The 19157-nt window shown below is 34.6% G+C and overlaps 1 protein-coding gene across 4 annotated transcripts in view; it reads left to right on the top strand.

Annotated features, from left to right (window-relative positions):
* The window catches only part of ITGAV (integrin subunit alpha V), an 87545-nt gene that overhangs the window by 64409 nt on the left and 3979 nt on the right, over positions 1–19157 (top strand). For all 4 annotated transcript variants that reach the window (XM_012535620.3, XM_004276915.3, XM_049712243.1 and 1 more), the window contains 13 exons: positions 976–1130; positions 4260–4397; positions 7889–7956; positions 8564–8711; positions 9239–9331; positions 11191–11270; positions 11648–11728; positions 12236–12341; positions 12982–13140; positions 14102–14215; positions 18034–18147; positions 18249–18356; positions 18981–19103. In XM_012535620.3, the coding sequence (XP_012391074.2) occupies positions 976–1130; positions 4260–4397; positions 7889–7956; positions 8564–8711; positions 9239–9331; positions 11191–11270; positions 11648–11728; positions 12236–12341; positions 12982–13140; positions 14102–14215; positions 18034–18147; positions 18249–18356; positions 18981–19103 (1487 nt within the window). The remainder of the gene's footprint in view (positions 1–975; positions 1131–4259; positions 4398–7888; positions 7957–8563; positions 8712–9238; positions 9332–11190; positions 11271–11647; positions 11729–12235; positions 12342–12981; positions 13141–14101; positions 14216–18033; positions 18148–18248; positions 18357–18980; positions 19104–19157) is intronic.

A 19157-nucleotide genomic window follows, 5' to 3' on the forward strand; every position in this document is an offset into this window, starting at 1 on the left:
AGAGGACTGAGTCTGTTGGGGGTGTGTTTGTGCGTGAAAGTTCACATAGAGTAGCAAGAATGGGTCTCTCTGGAAGGTAACTTTTCAGTAAAGACCTGAAGGAAATGAAGGAGCTAAGCGACGTCTGGAGGAGTATTTTGCACAGGCGAAATGGCAATTTCAAGAGGCCAGAAGCAGGAGCTTGCTATTTCTCACAGGGTGGGTGGAACAGAACGAGAAGCAAAATGACCCTGGCTTTTCACTCAGATTTGACATGAAGTTCAACATTTAGAGAAACTTAGAAAGAGACTTGTGGTTTTAAAGATCTGCACTCTTATCTCCTTTGAAGAAACTATTTAAAGAAGAACTGAGTTTAGAAGACAGTAGTCTAGCAACTGTGCTTCAGACTGTTCACTGGCTGCACATTCATTTTAAGATGATTCTTGACCCAGTCAGCCATATTTGGTTATTTGCTTCACGAGGAACATATTTACCTGATAGTTTGATACAATAGCTTCATTAGAAGTAGGAGTTGCAAGTGATGCAAACTGCTCATTCATCATAATGGTGAATGTAATGGTATGGGGTATGGGTGCATATTAGTAAACATTTCTTAATCACAGTCAGCAAGAGTCCTGCTACCTGCATTAGTGATAAAAGTCTTAATTCATATATTTTATTTCTGAACTTCCTCCTCTCAGCTTAAATTAAAAGAAAAAATTTCCCCTCTATCTGATAGTTGTTTTATTACCATCATTATCTATTGTCTCAATTTAATAGATGACATTAATTTGGGGATAGTTGGATCAGTTAATTATTAAATATTCAGAATTAATATGTTGTCATCTCATTGCAATGTATAGACATTTTTAATGAGTTAGAAGCAGATTACTTCTTAAGGGATAAATATCTCTGTTTAAATGAAAACTTGAGATATTTAGGACAGATAGGTGTCCATAAAGATTATGTTGGTTATAAATCCTTTGGTTTGTATAGACTTCCAGGTGGAGCTTCTTTTGGATAAACTCAAGCAAAAAGGAGCAATTCGACGAGCACTATTTCTCCATAACAGGTCCCCGGGTCACTCCAAGAACATGACCATCTCAAGGGGGGGACAGATGCAATGTGAAGAACTAATAGCATATCTGCGGGTAAGAGATTATCCATTATCTCTTCTTTCTACTTATTATTTTTTCTTTTCATCTAAATGATTTTCACTTTCTGTAAATTTTTTTGGTAGTAAATCAAAAAGAAGACAGAAAAACGCATTTGAGGAAATTGGGCTTTTTAAAGAGTCAAACTTGAGTAATGGACTTCTACGCTTGTCACTCTGGATATTGCATGTGGCCTTTCCACAACAATGCTACTGAGTAAATTATGACAAACATATTTCTTAAATATTGCTGGACTCTCAAGACAGTAAAAGAAATCCACCCCACCCCCCCGCCCCCCACCATAAGCAATCAATGAAAAAACTACATTGGCTAAACCTGACTTACGAGTTGTAAGCAAGTGTGTGAGCCAGGATGGCTAGGGAGGGAGGGATGGAGCCTGGGCGGAGGGTGAGCTGTACTTGCAGACACCAGCACAGGGGTTCAGGCTCGCCTGGGGCCTTCTGCAAACCAGGGGTCTGACCTGAGCCTCCTGCATTAGGTCCAGAGTCTTCCACAAGGCTAAAGTGTTCCCAAAACAAAGATGCGCCCTGACTTCTGCAAGAGTAAATACAAGGTCTCACTGGAGCAATCTAGTATGGGTCCTATAGGTTAAGTTCAATCAAATAGGAATTCATTTCTAAAAAAAGTACTAAAAACACCAGGAAATAAGCCATTAGAAGACACAGGAAATAAATCTTAGTCCTGCAAAAACTTGAGATGTTAGAATTATCAGTTACAAAATATAAGTGTGTATAAAATGTTTAATGAAATAAAGGATGAAATTTTTTTTAAAAGACAAAAACATCAGGACTTCTCTGGTGGTCCAGTGGTTAACATTTCATGCTTCCACTGCATGGGGCGCAAGTTCAATCCCTGGTTGGGGAACTAAGATCCTGCATGCCCCATGGTATGGCCAAAAAAAAAGACAAAAACATCAGTAAAGATTTAGAAGACTCAGCATAATTAACAAGTTAGATTTAGTAGACCTATATACCTATATAGAACTTGACATCCAACAATTAGAGAATATAAAATTTCCCCATATATACATATAAAGGAAGTCTGAACAAATATGAAACAATTGGAATCATGGAAAATATGCTATTTGATTACAGTGCAATCTTTAGAAATCAATAGCAAAGATAAATTGGGAATTAGGAATTGTGATTTTTAAGTAACTTATGGATCAAAAAAGAGATCATATTAGGAATTTACTTAGAAGTAAATTATAATGAAAATACTACATATCAAAATGTGTAGGATATCCCAGAAGCAGAATGTAAAGGTAAATGTATAGCTTTAAATGATATTTAATTTAAATGAAAGATTGAGAAAAAGATGAAGGAAAAACAAACCCCCAAAAGCCTCTACAAAAATAGGAATTGAAAAAGGATGTACCTATAGATAATGGAGGAATTAATAAAATATTATGAATAGCCTTCTGCTAAGACATAGAAAAACTGAGAGAAAGCAGACATTCTTAGAAAAACACAACACAGCTGTCATTTGAAGAACCCGAACAATTCATTTAACCATATAAGCCATTAAAAAAAATTGAACTGGCAGTTAAAAATCTTTACACAAAGGAATCACAAGACCTAGATGGTTTTATAGGCAATATCTAACAAACTGTCAAGAATGAGACATTCCAATGTTAAACTCTTAGAATAGAAAAATAAAATATATTTCCAGCTTATTCTGTGAAGGTAGTGTAACTGATACCCAGACTGACCGAGGCTAGTATAAGCAAGGAGAATTCATGACAGTGTTATACAAAGACATAGATGTAAAGTTACTAACCAAATATAAGCAAACTAAATCCTAGAAGTTTATAAAAAAAGATTAAAAAACAGACCAACTTGGATGTATCCTAGGTTGGGTTAACATTGAAAGTATAGAAATGTAACTTTACACATGAATAGACTGAAAACATGGCCATCTTACTTAAGTGCAGGGAAAGGTTTTTGATGAAATTAAATAACTATTCATGATGTGAGCAAACAAGACAAATACCTCGTTACAATTATGAAGAAATACCATTTTACACTCAAAGTCTGCCAGTACCTATTGCTTGGTCAAGATGTGAGTTAATCAGAATTCTTACACATTGCTCGTGGCAGTGTAAGTTGCCAATATGAAGAATTTGGAAAATAATATTGTATCTTACAGAGCTGATAAATCTCCTTGCCACTATGGCTAAGTTGTTTTTTTTTTTGGCGGTACGCGGGCCTCTCACTGTTGTGGCCTCTCCCGTTGCGGAGCACAGGCTCTGGACGCGCAGGCTCAGCGGCCATGGCTCACGGGCCCAGCCGCTCCGCGGCATGTGGGATCTTCCCGGACCAGGGCACGAACCCATGTCCCCTAGCATCGGCAGGCGGACTCTCAACCACTGCGCCACCAGGGAAGCCCACTCTCCTTGCCACTATGTAGAACAATACATTACAACATTTTTTTTTGTAATAGCAAAAACAAACCAAAAACCCAAAGCAGTCCAAGTAACCTTTGACAGAAGAATTGATAAATAAATTGTAAATAAATTATTATATGATAAGTATTACTCAACAGTAAAAATTAACCTCGCTACATGTAACAGCATGAATTAATCTTAAAAAGTGTTGAACAGAGAGCAAATGACAGAAGAATACGTATGGTCTCATTTTAAAATAAAAAGGAAAAGCAATCTGAAGAACATATTGTTCAAGGACACACACACTAGAGTAAAACTGCTGAAAGCAAACAAGGGAATGGTTACCTCTGGAAGGAAGACAAAGGGATGAAAAGAGAAAAGAGCATGTGGGTAGCTTTAGCAATATAGGTTATGTCCTAGTTATTATTATTGGGTGTGTATTTGAGTGCTCATTTTATTAACATACCTCATATATTTTTGTGTGAATCAAGTATTACATTATAAAACAAAGTTGATTAAGTGTTCTCACTGGATAATGATAATCTTCTTTTTGGATATTCTATTCTTATGTAAGTGTAGTTTTTCAAAGAGTTTTTGTAGAATTTGATCAAGGGGTGAGTGAATACAGCTGGCTTTGTATTGTGTACTTATGGATTTCTCCAGATAGCTTGATGTCATAGGTTGATGTCATCATTAATTCAGAGCTTTTCCATTTTTAGGATGAATCTGAATTTAGAGACAAACTCACTCCAATTACTATTTTTATGGAGTATCGGTTGGATTATAGAACAGCTGCTGATGCGACAGGCTTGCAGCCTATTCTTAACCAATTCACTCCTGCCAATATTAGTCGACAGGTACTGTACTTTATTAATTTATCATTAATTTTATACTTTTGTCTTTTTAAAGTCTTATAGTTCATATTGTTAAGTAGCATAAGGGATTGCTTTTATAATGTTGGGTTTTAGTCAGAGAAGTCAGGAGAAGGAATCTGGATTTTCAGGTCAAAGACATTTAAAGCCACTCAGAACTTAGAGGTATGCAGAGGAAGACAGGGTCACATTTCATACACATAAAACAGTAAAATAGTTCAAGGAAAACAACAAAATGCCAATTTACTTACATAGTATTTTATATTTTGCTAAACAAGTTTATTTATATTACCTTTGATTTATATTTTAATTGTAAAAAATAGTGTATGTACACACATATATGCATATATAGTACATAAATCATTCTTTTCATAAAACCAAATATAGCAACATAAAATTTTATAAAGACTATATTAAAATATTTTTAGAAAATCCTATGTAAAACCCATACATTCAAATGTTATTGTATTTACTATTTTTTCCTCTTTTATTACATATTCATATTTTTAGATTAATATTTCTGCTCTCATAGAATGCTTTACCCTAAATTTAGGTTGTTACTTCTTTGTCTAACTTGTTAAGATCTCATAAACTATTTTTTTTTCATAATTTGAGAAGACTATATATACATGACAGCAGCATAAGGCAAATTAAAATTTTTTTAAGTTTTTTGTAATTTTTATATTTTAACGATTTATTTTATATTTCATTTTGCACATGAATAGTATACATGCTAGTTTCTACTACCCATTAATATAGAACTTTAAAACATAGTTCTGTGTTCATATTTCTTACAATTTTTATTTTTAGGGGATATACATTATTATATTAATAATTTAATAATGAACAGCTGAGCCTCTTAGAGTCTGTCATTCAATTTTACATTTTTTAGAAAAGTTAATCATTGTTTGTCCTTTTACATTATGTGTTTTGTTATAGGAGTTATGATTATTTTCTCTTTATAATTTTTTGGAAACTGTTTATCAGTGTTAACATTACTTTTGTTTAGTTTACTGAGATCACCAATCTCTTTAATACCAATACAGTTTAAAGCCAACTAATCAAATTGGTTAACTTTTGAAACCACTTTGAGGGAATAATAACTTCAGTAATATTTGGTTTTCTTCCCTGTCCCCACCCCACTTTCTTCATTATTTGAATCTTTGTTTCCTTTGTGTTCTACATTTGTTTCAGCACGACATTACCTACTCTTAGGCATCTTTTCTTCTGTATTCTTAGCTTTATTATGTACTCTCATTTCGATGTTAATTACCTATCCCATCATTCTTATTTACTTCTCTCTAAAATGGCCCTTTATTTCACTGATCATATTACAAACTTTTTTACTGTACTCTCTCTACGAAGTACTGCTGTCTGTTAGAAATATAATGTTAGCCACATTTGTAATTTTAAATATACTGGTCAGTAACATTAAAAAAAAACATAGAAAACTGGTGACATTAATTTTAATAATATATCTGTATTAGTTTACTAGGACTGCCATAACAAAATACTACAGAATGGGTGGCTTAAATAATAGAAATTTATTTTCTCACAATTCTGGAGGCTTAAAGTCTGAGATGAAGGTGTCTGCAGGGTTGGTTTCCTCTGAGGCCTCTCCCATTGGCTTGTAGGTGGTCACCTTCTCCCTGTGTCTTCACATCATTTCCCCTCTGTGTCTATGTCCTGATCTCCTTATAAAGCGTCAGTCATATTGGATTAGGGCCCGCCCTAATGATGTCATTTTAACTTAATTACTTCTTTAAGACCATATTTTCAAATAGTCATATTTTCTGTGAAATTTTTTAAGTTCTGTTTTTTACGGTCTTCAAAATCCAGAGTGTATTATATACTTACAACACATCTCAATTCAGATGCTAAAGCTTCATCAGAAATATTTTTTCTGTATTTAGAACTCATATAATTTATAATTGAAAAAGTAGATTCACATAGCCAAGTTGTTCTAAACATACTAAAAGTTTTTCAGTAGCAGAATCAAGTATCAGTTTTAAATTTAAATTAATTAATATTAAATGAAATATAAAACTCAATTCCCCAGTAGCGTTAGATACATTTCAAGTGCTCAAAAGCCACATGTGGCTCACTAGTGGCTACTATATCAGACAGGGCAGCTTTTGAGTTTCCCTTTCTGTACCCTAATCCTTTGGAATTAGAGATTTCATGCTTCCTGCAGAAAGAGAGTTTTGTTTTTCCTACCCTCCATTTATTCATTCAAATATGTATTAAGTTCTTACTCTGTACAAGATATTAAGTATGTAACCGTAGAGATTTAGTTCTCTGTGAATGGAAGACATTGCTTTGTCTTTTCCATCTCTGAAACTATCTTTCCTGACAGCATATTTTAAGGCTATAGCTGCACCAATGCCAGTTTAATCCTCTCTCTTCAATGTAGAATGGTAGTTAGCCAAATATCCCTTTACCATAGTTTATTAGTATTTCATAATAAAGGGTAAGCTGGGAGGAAGTGAGAGAGTTGTATTGACTTATATACACAAAAGCTCAGTGATTTGTGTTCACCTAGAAGGGTGGGATAGGGAGGGTGGGAGGGAGACACAGAGGGAGGAGATATGGGGATATATGTTTATGTATAGCTGATTCACTTTGTTATACAGCAGAAACTAACACACCATTGTAAAGCAATTATACTCCAATAAAGATGTTGAAAAAAATATTTCATAATACTTTTCATTCCAAACTTCAGATACTCATCATTCTAACTGGGACTTTTAATACACACCATATCACATATCATTAAATCCGTTCTTTGTTCATGAACTAAATTAGCAGTGATTGTATTTGGTATCACTTATGGAGTCACCTCAAGTTTCTTCTACTGGTCCTGGCCTTTCCCCCCATCTTCTTGAAGTGCATAGCAGCTGTTTACATCTAGGTCATTGAATTAGTTTACATGTACTGTTGGGTTTCATCCCAATTAAACTGACAGTTAAGATCTCTACCATACAATTCTATTCTGGGGAGCTGTGCCTCCCTTGTGACTTGGAAACATACAGTTTTTGTTTTGTTTTTTAAGAAAGCCTGTCACTGTTTTTTCCCTTTAAGATCCCTCTTGATCCCTCTAAGGTCACACAACTTGGCTAGCAGCAGCTGAGTAAAGTAGAACCCTCATTTCTTGAATATTACTTTCTCTTCTATACTTCATTCCAAAATCTTAACAGCTTAATTTGAGGTAGAACTAAAAGGTTCCAACTAGTTGTATTATACCCTATAAATCTTTTTCTTCCTTTTCATTCTTACTAGCTAAGACTGACCTATTTAAAAACAGGCAGCCATGATCCCTTTTGAATTCAGGTATATATACAAGTAGAGTATATATAAATATATACATGTGTGCATAAATGTATATTCATGTACATCCACACATATATTGGTATACACTGCATATGTGACCTGTACTGGTATTTTTTCATGTAGAGAAAAATAAAATTTTTTTCTAGGCTCATATTCTGCTTGACTGTGGTGAAGACAATGTCTGTAAACCCAAACTGGAAGTTTCTGTAGATAGGTAAGTTTTGCTCCAAATTATAGACTGTATAATAAGAAATTTAAATGAAAGAACACATTTTTCTATTAAAGTAATAGTAATGAGAATTAGTTATGTTGGAGGATAATGCATGGTTTTCAGTAAAGCTATAAATATTGAGCTTTAAAAAAATAGATGCTATGTTTTCACTGGCTACCTAGGTTAGCAGATCTCTTCCTATTCAGCATGGAGTAGTGTCACAAAGTAACATTATATCCTCTTAAAGATACTCTTAACTAAAGGACTCATTACCATTTTATACGATGTACAAATTATAGCGAATATTGTGAGTATCATGACAAATGATTAATTCAACCTTTAGAAAAAAAATCAGGGGATTAATAAGTACAAAGAGATATAAAATTACTTCCGTAATACATATGAGTGATAGTGATATGCTAAAGGCATCAGTGTTCTTTTACTGGGAGAAGCATTGGATTTGCACCCAGTGTGCTATTTCCAGTTTTCTGTTGAGCTGTAGAGTAGTCTTAAAAAATCTCGAGACACTGTTGAACATGTCAGTGCTTTGAATAGTCATGCTCTCGCCGTGCAGTCTTTTTTCATTGTCTAGATTTGTATTAACTCGTAGTGATCAAAAGAAGATCTATATTGGGGACGACAACCCTCTGACCTTGATTGTTAAGGCTCAGAATCAGGGGGAAGGTGCCTATGAAGCTGAGCTCATCGTTTCCATCCCACCGCAGGCCGATTTCATCGGGGTGGTCCGCAACAGTGAAGTAAGCAAGCTGCCCCTTTAAAAATTGAAATGCATTCATAGTTCACATTAACATTAATGAGCTGCTCCCCTATTTAGTGTACTACAAGCTTAGCCTTTCTACCTAAGGCTAAATTGCTAGACAATAGAGTGCCTATCTTACATAATTCCTTTCAAGCCTAATAACTTTGCATAATGCATTGATAGGACGTTTACAAAACTGCTAGCTAAGTGCCTGAAACAGGGTCAGATGGATAAAGTGTCTAAGCCTGGCCATCAAATAATTTTTCAGAGGTAATATGGTTATGTATCTATATCCTCTAGGGATCATTCAGAAACACTCTGACTTTATATGTGGTACTTGTACACAATTCTGCTTTCCCCTGTACCCCTCATTGCTCAAATAGATGCATTTGCTTTGTAAAGCCAGAAACCTAATCATCCAACTGCATGGTATTGTCTAGGAACTTTAAAGTCTTATTATGGCTTCTGCATTTTTTTGGTCATTAATTTATTTTCCTTTCAATCCTTTTTCTTTGTCTGTCAAAGGCTTTAGCAAGACTTTCCTGTGCCTTTAAGACAGAAAACCAAACCCGCCAGGTGGTATGTGACCTTGGAAACCCAATGAAGGCTGGAACTCAAGTAAGGCATTTTAATTAAATGGATTGTTTTTTCTTTTATAGAGAATAGCATATTTTTCTGTGGGTTTGTCCATAGTAATTTTTTTATAAGCACTTCAAAATAGTGTATAAACTGGCTTTGATTTAGAATGTAATGATTATCAGAGTTTAGTTTTGATTAAGATACTAAAGTAATGGGTTATGTTATTACCTGTATTCAGTAAGCTGCTCTTCACCTTCAATTTGGTAAATGGATGAGAACATGGTTGAAACTAAGGACTGAGATTGTAACTTTGATATTTTAAACTAACACTTTAATGCATCCTCAAAGCTACTCTGACAAATACCAAGACTGTCATTCTTAAGTGAGTTAGAATGATCTCATTAACTTGAAACCTATATGGTCATCCCACTAGGATCAAAGAGCACAGTGGTTGGATCAGGGGTTGGAGAAGGGAGCCCAGGAGCTTGAGAAGAAGCACTCAGTGAGTTGCTTCCCAAATCCTCTAAAAAGGAAACAAAAATATACCTTGTAGAATTCCTATTATCAATGAAAAAAAAAAACAGCAGTATATTTCATGTTACCTTTTCAATAGAATTTAATTTAATAAGCACATAGATATTGGTAATTTGAAGATCTATGATATTATGGGGCTGAATATTCCATATCTACCCATATAAACAACATCTCTCCTATTGGATGTTGTTTAAGGGTACAGACTTGCAAGTAAGTCTAAAGCTCTAATGTGCAGCATAGTGATTATAGACAACAGTAACGTATTATAATCATCAAACTTGCAAGAGACTAGGTCTTAATAATTCCAACCAGAAAAAGGAAATGATAATTATGTAATGTGACAGAGGTGCAATTATTGCCACAGTGGCAATCATATAACAGTGTATAAATGTATCAAATCAACCTTAAATTTACAGTGTTATATGTCAAATATATTTCAATAAAAATAAATATTTCATATTTCTTTAAATATATTTTCCATTAAAAGTCATTATTATTTCTAGATATAAGGTCTCTTAGGGAAAAGGGCTTGAACAAAGTACCCAGAGTTGCATTTTTTCACATGTATTTAACACAGTGTTTAACTACAGTGTTTCATTAACAAGTGAGGATGCTTTTTATTTTCTTATATTCTCGTTCTCTCTATCCTTCTCACTCACTGCTCACTCAGTATAGATAATTCCAGGTTGATTCTTGTGGCTGGTTCCAAGCTTTGTAAAGTGGGAGGCAGTTTCACAAGGTCCCCTAGAAGGGCCATTTTTAGATGTCATTTATGTGACCCCCCCAAGAAGGCTGCTTTCCCTTACCTTGTAGCTCAGTTTTTTCTTTAAAATAACAATTTTCCTCCTGCAGAAGTTAAGATGTTCGTTATTGATGGAGTTGTGGGTGACGTGGAGAAATTCTGCTTCTGGCCCTACATCTGTCCTTTTTAGCCAAGTTCTCTCACTCTTGTAAGCCATCTGTTTCTTCCTTCCTGCTCCATTAACACAAGTTCATGTGTTAGCTTCCTGTCACCAAATTATTGTGCATAACTACTATACTGTCATTGGGTCAACAAGCAATTCCTCTTGCATTTTTCAGAAGGTTAATATTAGTTAATATAATAAGGAGATAATTAGTTAATATTATAAGGAGATATAATTATGGTTAATCATTGTTAAACAGGCTCCATTATGGATTGGCCCAAGTATCTGAAATAATAGAGATTTGATAGAAGATCAGACTTAATTACCTTTGCTAGAGTACTTTCAGTTTTATTGTAAGTTCAGAGAAACACTATTCTTTTTTCTTTGGACGGTGGATTTGGAATTTCACTAATTTGACACTGTTCTAACTAACATTGCCATCTTTCCCGCCTCCTTCAGCTCCTAGCTGGTCTTCGTTTCAGTGTGCACCAGCAATCAGAGATGGATACTTCCGTGAAATTTGACTTACAAATCCAAAGGTATGAAAACAACTTTTTTCCGTTTATAATAACTATGGAGCAAATATTATTTGTTATAAATATATTATGCAGTATACTTAAATATTCTGGAATAGGATAGACTAAAATTTTAGTACTTAATTATAGCATTTTAAAATCAATATTTACATCATAAGAATAATTTATGTTGCTTTTGAGTTTGTAAAACAAAACTAAAAGTTAACTAAAATTCATCTTCTTGGAATTAAATGCTAATGAAAGTAATTATTTTATTTGTAGTTTGTCATTTCTTTACTGCTTTTAATTTGTTTACTTTTAGTTTCACTGCATTTGCCTCTGTATGCTATTGATGACGATTATGCTCTAGTCAGTCCTAAATATATTTTTTTCTTTTTCAGCTCCAATCTTTTTGACAAAGTAAGCCCGGTTGTATCTTACAAAGTTGACCTTGCTGTTTTAGCTGCTGTTGAGATAAGAGGGTCAGTATGATTACCCAGTTGAGTATCTCATTCTCATGATTTAAACTACTTTAAAAGTAGTTACTTCTTAAAAGTAAGTCCTAGGGCCCCTAGCTTCTTTTGGATAGTAGACACTCCATGTTTCAGTGTCGTTTTACTAGAGCCGTAGCTTCTGTAGAAAGAAGAAGGTCCTGGGTGTATTCCAAAGCCCCAAATATTTATTTGATAATCCTTTGGAAATAAACCAGACATGGCAAAAGTGGCACAAAATAAATTTATTGAACTTTTATGCAAAAGTTCACCTGTTATCAATTCACCTGTTACATTAGATTCAATAAAGAGTAGTTTGTATGTCCATCTGTGCATGTACACATACAAGTATAGTTTCTGTTTTTGTTTTGTCTGTTAAAGGTTTTTTTTTTTTTAAATTAATTCTGATTTTATTCATTTGGACACTAGGTACTTTTGGAAATGAACTGACCATATCATTTTGATATTCATGGTAGGTTTTCTTTGGTCATTGTTTAGAGTCTCAAGTCCTGATCATATCTTTCTTCCGATTCCAAATTGGGAGCACAAGGAGAACCCTGAGACTGAAGAAGATGTTGGGCCAGTTGTTCAGCACATCTACGAGGTTTGCAGCTGTTGGATTTAACTGATACCTGGTAGACAGCCAACAAAGAGAGGAATAGATAGGCTCTTTTTAAAAAACAAGTCTATTTAACTTTTACGTAAACTCTGCATAGTTTAAGTATGTACCAGAGATTTCTTTGAATTTTTTCCCTATTCTTAAGTTCATTTTTATTAGACAAGTAGCTTCCAGTAGTAAAAGAAAGCTGTTTATACAAATTGTTGTTTAAAACCAATTAGTAAAAAAAAAATAATAAAAATTATTAAAAGTAATATTTTATTATTATTATTTTAATAATAAAATAAAACCAGTTAGTTCTACTTGAGTAAAAAGAATAGGTCACTGAGTAAAATTTTGGTTCTGTAGGAAGAAAATTTTCTATGCCACTTATCAGTAACTTTTTCACATTTTCCTCTTTTGTTTATATATTCATCCTGATTTATACTGCCCTACGCAGAGGCAGATGTTGAGTTTGATTCTTTTGCATAATAATGATCATGTTGTAATATTAGAGTAACTATGGAAACTGTTATTCAAACTGTTATTCAAATCCTGTTGCTTAATGATTCCTAAAGTTGCTGTAGGGGAAGGATTATAGAATAGATTTTTGCCCTAAGTATTTACATTTCCTTCTCCTCATTAGCTGAGAAATAACGGTCCGAGTTCATTCAGCAAGGCAATGCTAAATCTTCAGTGGCCTTACAAATATAACAATAACACTTTGTTGTACATCCTTCAATATGATATTGATGGGCCAATGAACTGCACTTCAGATATGGAGATCAACCCTTTGAGAATTAAGGTAATGTACTTAATAGCAGCTATTTATTATGATGATATTTTATTGCTTTTCTTTCTAAATCTATAAAAGAAATGCATGAAATAAACAATTGTTTTAATAATAAATCTATTCTGCGAAAATATTTTAGCTCATAACCAGTATACTATGAATTAAATTGTTTATTTGTGTAATGAGTAAGGATGAATTTTGTGAAGTCCTAGTAAACCATTTATTTATGTAGTGTTTAGTGAGCCTCTGGAGATACTCTTTGTTTTTTTTTTGGCCGTGTCTCGCAGCTTGCGGGTTCTTAGTTCCCTGACCAGGGATTGAACCCACGCTCTCGGCAGTGAAAGTGCGGAGTCCTAACCACTGGACCGCCAGGGAATTCCCATCCGGAGTTATTCTTAAGTGACCCAATTTGACTTTGGTTTTATTGCAGAGTGGTTTATCCACATGTAATATGTGTCAAGGGTGTTTGGATGTTGAAATTTTTGTCTTTGGGATAAGATACAACATTTTACTCTTGGCTCTTTTGACTTGACCTAGAAAAATGTCATTTTATGGAATTCTATTTGGATATAGTCTTCTCCATCCTAGCACATATGTTTGGATAAGAAGCTATTCACAGGTCAGAGTAAGGAAAGTTAAGAAAGCAAAGCAAAAAATGTATACTCATGATTGACATACATCACAGATGTACACTGTGAAATTTCAAGCTGTTTCTAAGTATTTTATCAGTTTCCCCTCTAGCTATGCAAGGGGAGAAAATGATGGCTAGGTAGAGGTAATTTTTTTCCCGCATATTAAGGACTCTAATCTTTATTTCCTTTGCTTAGTTTTAGCCATATATTAAGTGGTGAATTTTCTGTCATACCAAATTTTTAGTCACTATATTTTAATCATGTATAACAGTTTATGCCAAAATGTCAGTGCAAAATATTTTCCATTGTTATTTACCACCAGTTTATTCATGTAATCCTAGATCTCAAATTCGCAAACAACTGAAAAGAATGACACAATTGGTGGGCAAGGTGACCGGAACCATCTCATCACTAAGCGGGATCTCACCCTCAGTGAAGGAGATGCGCACACTTTGGTAAGTGGCATTTCAACAACAAGCCCTTTAAATATTTTAAAATATGTGATTATAGAACTGATACCAAAGAACATTTCAAAAGTAACAACAGCTGTGCTGGAAAGAACTCCGTATATTTTTATACCATTCACTTCTCTTACTTTCCTTGTTCCTAACTGAATTAATGCCACATTTTCTTCAAATGATCTGTCTTTGTGTAGATTACTAATAAAAATATTTTATGTTCTAACTTATTTCTCTGACTGCACTCCTTTAACTGACCTCTTTCTCAGTCTCACCCTAATCTTTGAAACTTATGTTCAATATTGCAGAAAAAAACAGAAGGGCTCAACAGAAATATAAGAATAATTAGCATTATGATCAACTTTTGTTGAGTCAGCCTATCTAATGACTATAATGTTATAAAGAGGTTTGTCACTTAAGTTTTTAAAATTTAACAGATCTGCAAACCATCAGCTAACAGAGAACCTGGTATAGTGTTTATGTTCATTAGTGATCACCAGTTACTTTCACATCTCCAGAGGCCATGGTTCTTCTTAGTTCTCATTCGGTTCAACTGCACAGTGACTTTTTGGCACAATTAATCACTTCCTCTTTTGTGAAACACTCCTCTCTCACTTCTTGGGCACTACTCTCTTGGTTGTCCACCTACCACAACTGGCTACTTTGTCTCAATCTCCATTTCCAGACCTTTAAGCTCTAGAGAGTATTCCAGGGCTCAGATCTCAGAGTTCTTGTCTGCTCCACCTACAGTCATTCATTAGATCTGTGCAGTCCAGTGTTGTAGACACCAGCTACATTTCAAGTGTTCAGTAGCCACATGTGGCTAGTGGCTACCACTTCGGGAAGCACAGGTATCTCCACACTGATGATTTCTGTCATTGTAGAAGGTTCTATCTGACAGTGCCATATGAGATGATCTTAATCATTCGTATGGCTGGTAAGTACCATTTCTATGTAGATGACTTTGATTAATATTTCCAACCCGATCCTCTGCATTGAACTCCAGACTCCATTATCCTCTGGAACTCCTCTTAAATATTTAATAGGAATCTTAAACTTAATTCTAAGAACATATCCTTGAGTTTTCTCAACTCTGATCTTTCTATGGTGTTCCTCATTTTAGTAAATGTCAACTCTGTTCTCTGTCCCAAACTTTGGCATGGGGCTTGACTCTCCTCTTTCTCTCAAACTTCATAATCCTACATATCAGCAAATTCTATCATTATCTACTTTCAAAATAGCCAGAATGTGGCCCCTTCTTGCCATCTCTACCACTGCCACAACCTAACCTAGACCACCTTCCTCTCTCACTTGAACTATTGCCAAACCTCCAGTTGGACTCCATATTCCTGCCCCTGTCACCACGACAGTCTATTTGCCACATAGAAGCCATAATGATCCTTTTAAAAGTAGGTCAGGTCATGTCACTCCAGTGTCTTCCTGTCTAACTCAGAGAGAAAACCAGAGACTGCAAAGCCTGGGGTTTTTTTTGTAGTCATCCTCATCGGAGTGAAGTAGCATCTCATTGTAGTTTTATTTGTATTTCCCTAATGACTAATGATGCTGAGCACCTTTTCATTTGTATATCTTCTTTCGAAAAATCTCTATTCAAACCTTTTGCCCATATTTAAATTGGGTCGTTTGCCTTTTGTTGTTGTGTCATGAGGAGTTCTTTCTATATTCTGGATACTACCCTTATCAGAGCTGTTACTGCACATATTTTCTTTCATTCTGTAAGTTGTCTTTTTTACTTTCTTGATAGTATTTGTTGATGGAAAAAAGGTTTTAAATTTAAAGAAGTCCAAATTTCTTTTCTCAAGTCTATCTCTCCTTGTGTTGCTTATATTTTTACTGTCATATTTTAAAAACCATTGCCTAACCCAAAGTCCTGGAGATTTACACACAAGTTTTCTGTTTTTCTAAGTTGTTGTTGTTGTTTTTTTTTTAAAAAATTTATTTATTTATTTGGCTAGGCCGGGTCTTAGTTGTGCACGCGGGATCTTTGTTGCTGCGTGCGGGATCTTCATTGCTGCATGCAGGATCTTTTAGTTGTGCCATGTGGGATCTTTAGTTGTGGCATGCAGGATCTTTAGTTATGGCATGCGGGCTCTAGTTCCCTGACCAGAGATCAAACCCCAGGCCCCCTGTGTTGGGAGCATGGAGTCTTAACTACTGGACCACCAGGGAAGTCCCTGGTTTTCTAAGTTTTATACTTTTAGCTCTTACTTTTATATCTCTGATCCATATAGAGTTAATTTTTGTATATGGTGTGAAGTAGAGGCCCAGATTCATTCTTTTGCATGTGGTTTTCTAGTTCTCCCTGCATCATTTGTTGGAAAGACCTGTCTCTTCCCTTTAAATGGTCTTGGCTCCCTTGTTGAAAATGAATTGACTGTGAATGTATGAGTTTGTTTCTGGACTCTCAATTCTATTCCATTGATCTATACATGCATCCTAATTTTTTTGATTATTGTCCTTCTGCAGTAAGTTTTGAAATTGGGGAGTGTGAGCCCTGCAGTGTTTTCATCTTTTTCAAAATTGTTTTGGCTAGTTGGGGTTCCTGGCAATTCCATATGAATTTTAGGATTAACTTGTCCATTTCTACAAAAATGGTAGTTGGAATTTTTTTTTTTTTGGAATTTTGATAGCAATTTTATTGGATCTGTCTATCATTTTGGTAATATTGCCATCTTAATATTAAGTCTTTCAGTCCTTGAACATGAGCTGTCTTCTGTTTATTTAGGTCTTCTTTAATTTCTTTCAAAAACATTTTGTAGTTTTCAGTGCACAAGTCGTGCACTTCCTTAGTTACATATTTTATTCTTGTTAAATGCTATTTAAAATAGAATTGTTTTTTTTAAATTCATTTTCATATTTTTCATTGCTAATGTATAGAAAACCAATTCATATTTGTATACTGATCTTGTATTCTGTACCTTTTCTGTACTTGTTTATTAGCTTTAATAGTTTTATTGTGGATTCTTTAAAGTTTTCTGTAAGTAAAATTCTATCATCTTTGAATAGAGATAGCTTTACTTCTTTCTTTCCAATCTGGATACCGTTTATTTAATTTTTTTCTTGCTTCATTGCACTGGCTAGAACCTTCTGAACAATGTAGAATAGAAGTGTCATGAGTGGGCACTGTTGTCCAGTTCCTGATCTTAGGGGAAAAGCATCCATTCTTTCACCAGTAAGTATGATGTTAGCTGTGGGCTTTTCATAGATGCCCTTTACCAGGTCAAGGGAGTTCACTTCTATTCCTATTCATCAACTGGAGGTGTCCTTACTGGATAACACCGTTGTGAGGTATATGCATATGACATGTCTAATGCAGTTTGACCAGCACGTAGAAGGTGGTGAATATTTATTACTTTTGACTGTCTGCCTTCAGGTTACTGATAAAAACACTCATGCCACTTGATTTCTACAGGTCTGATGTGGAATAGCTATTAAAGATTCACTCTGTTTCTTTTTCTTTTCCACAGGCCTATTGTGATCTGATTTTCATGTCTTACTAAAATCACCATGCTCTGGGTTTGCCTAAAGAATGTTGAGTTCTAGCTATAACAATAAATATTTTAATATTATAGCACTTATCCTTCCATAACAAATCACATTAAAACCAACCCCTTCATAACAAGAAGCATTCATAGATTCAACTGTTAGCCTACTCATTTTAAATGTTACTGCTATTAAGGCAAAAGAATCTAGATCATCTCTTTAGCCTTCACATAAAACAAGTCAATTGTCTACTTTTCATATGTTGAAGAGATGATAGAATGATCTTTTCTTTTAAGTAAGTAATTTTTTGGCAGGGTTGTGGAATTGCTGAATGCTTGAAGATTGTCTGCCAGGTGGGGCGACTAGACAGAGGAAAGAGTGCAATCCTGTATGTAAAGTCTCTGCTGTGGACTGAGACCTTTATGAATGTAAGTGGGCAGATGCAGCATTCAGCGAACTTACCCATTTTTTCAAAGAAATAAAAAAGGCCTGACATATAGAAAATCATTTTATTGTTATTCCCATATAGAAGGAAAACCAGAATCATTCATATTCTCTGAAGTCATCTGCTTCATTTAATGTTATAGAGTTTCCGTATAAGAACCTTCTAATTGAGGACATCTTCAACTCCACATTGGTAAGTCATTGATTTGGGGAAATGGAATAAATGCACTCAGTTCAATACCATAGATATTTTTATTTTATTTTAAATAATGACAGTTAATTATTTTGATAATTTAAAGTAACTTGAGTTATTTGAATGGATTATAACCTAGTATAAACTAGTTTAATATTACTATTTTCCTCCCCCCCATCCCAGAATTATTAAAGGTAGACCTTTTACTTTAGCATCTTGTCCTATGTAAGCTACTTAGCATCAATAAATTTCATGAGGGAAAATTTTGGGAATTTCTCCCCACAGAGTTAGAAAGTTGGAAATTAACTGCAGTTAAGTGAGGGCATTTTATAAATCTTTAATTTGAGGATTAAAATGGGACCAACACATCGTAAACTGGGTTGGATTATTTAAAAATCATTTCAGAGTCAGTCAGAGGTTAACCTGTTGAGAGTTGTGTGTGTGTGTGTGTGTGTGTGTGTGTGTGTGTATGCTATTGATACCAAATGTGTAATCATAAATTATCATGTACTAGAAAAGAAAATAATGTGAGTAACATTGACATAAAATATAGTAGACATTCAGATATTTGTTGAATGATTCAGTGAACTATTTTCAAAACTCAAGAACTTTTTCCCCCAACAGGTTACCACTAATGTCACCTGGGGCATTCAGCCAGCACCCATGCCTGTACCTGTGTGGGTGATCATTTTAGCAGTTCTAGCAGGATTGTTGTTACTGGCTGTTTTGGTATTTGTAATGTACAGGGTAAGTGATGGACTTAGGAAGAGAGGGAGGGAGGGGAAGCAGAAGAAAAGGAGA

Source organism: Orcinus orca, chromosome 7 (assembly GCF_937001465.1).
Source record: "Orcinus orca chromosome 7, mOrcOrc1.1, whole genome shotgun sequence".
NCBI lineage: Eukaryota > Metazoa > Chordata > Mammalia > Artiodactyla > Delphinidae > Orcinus > Orcinus orca.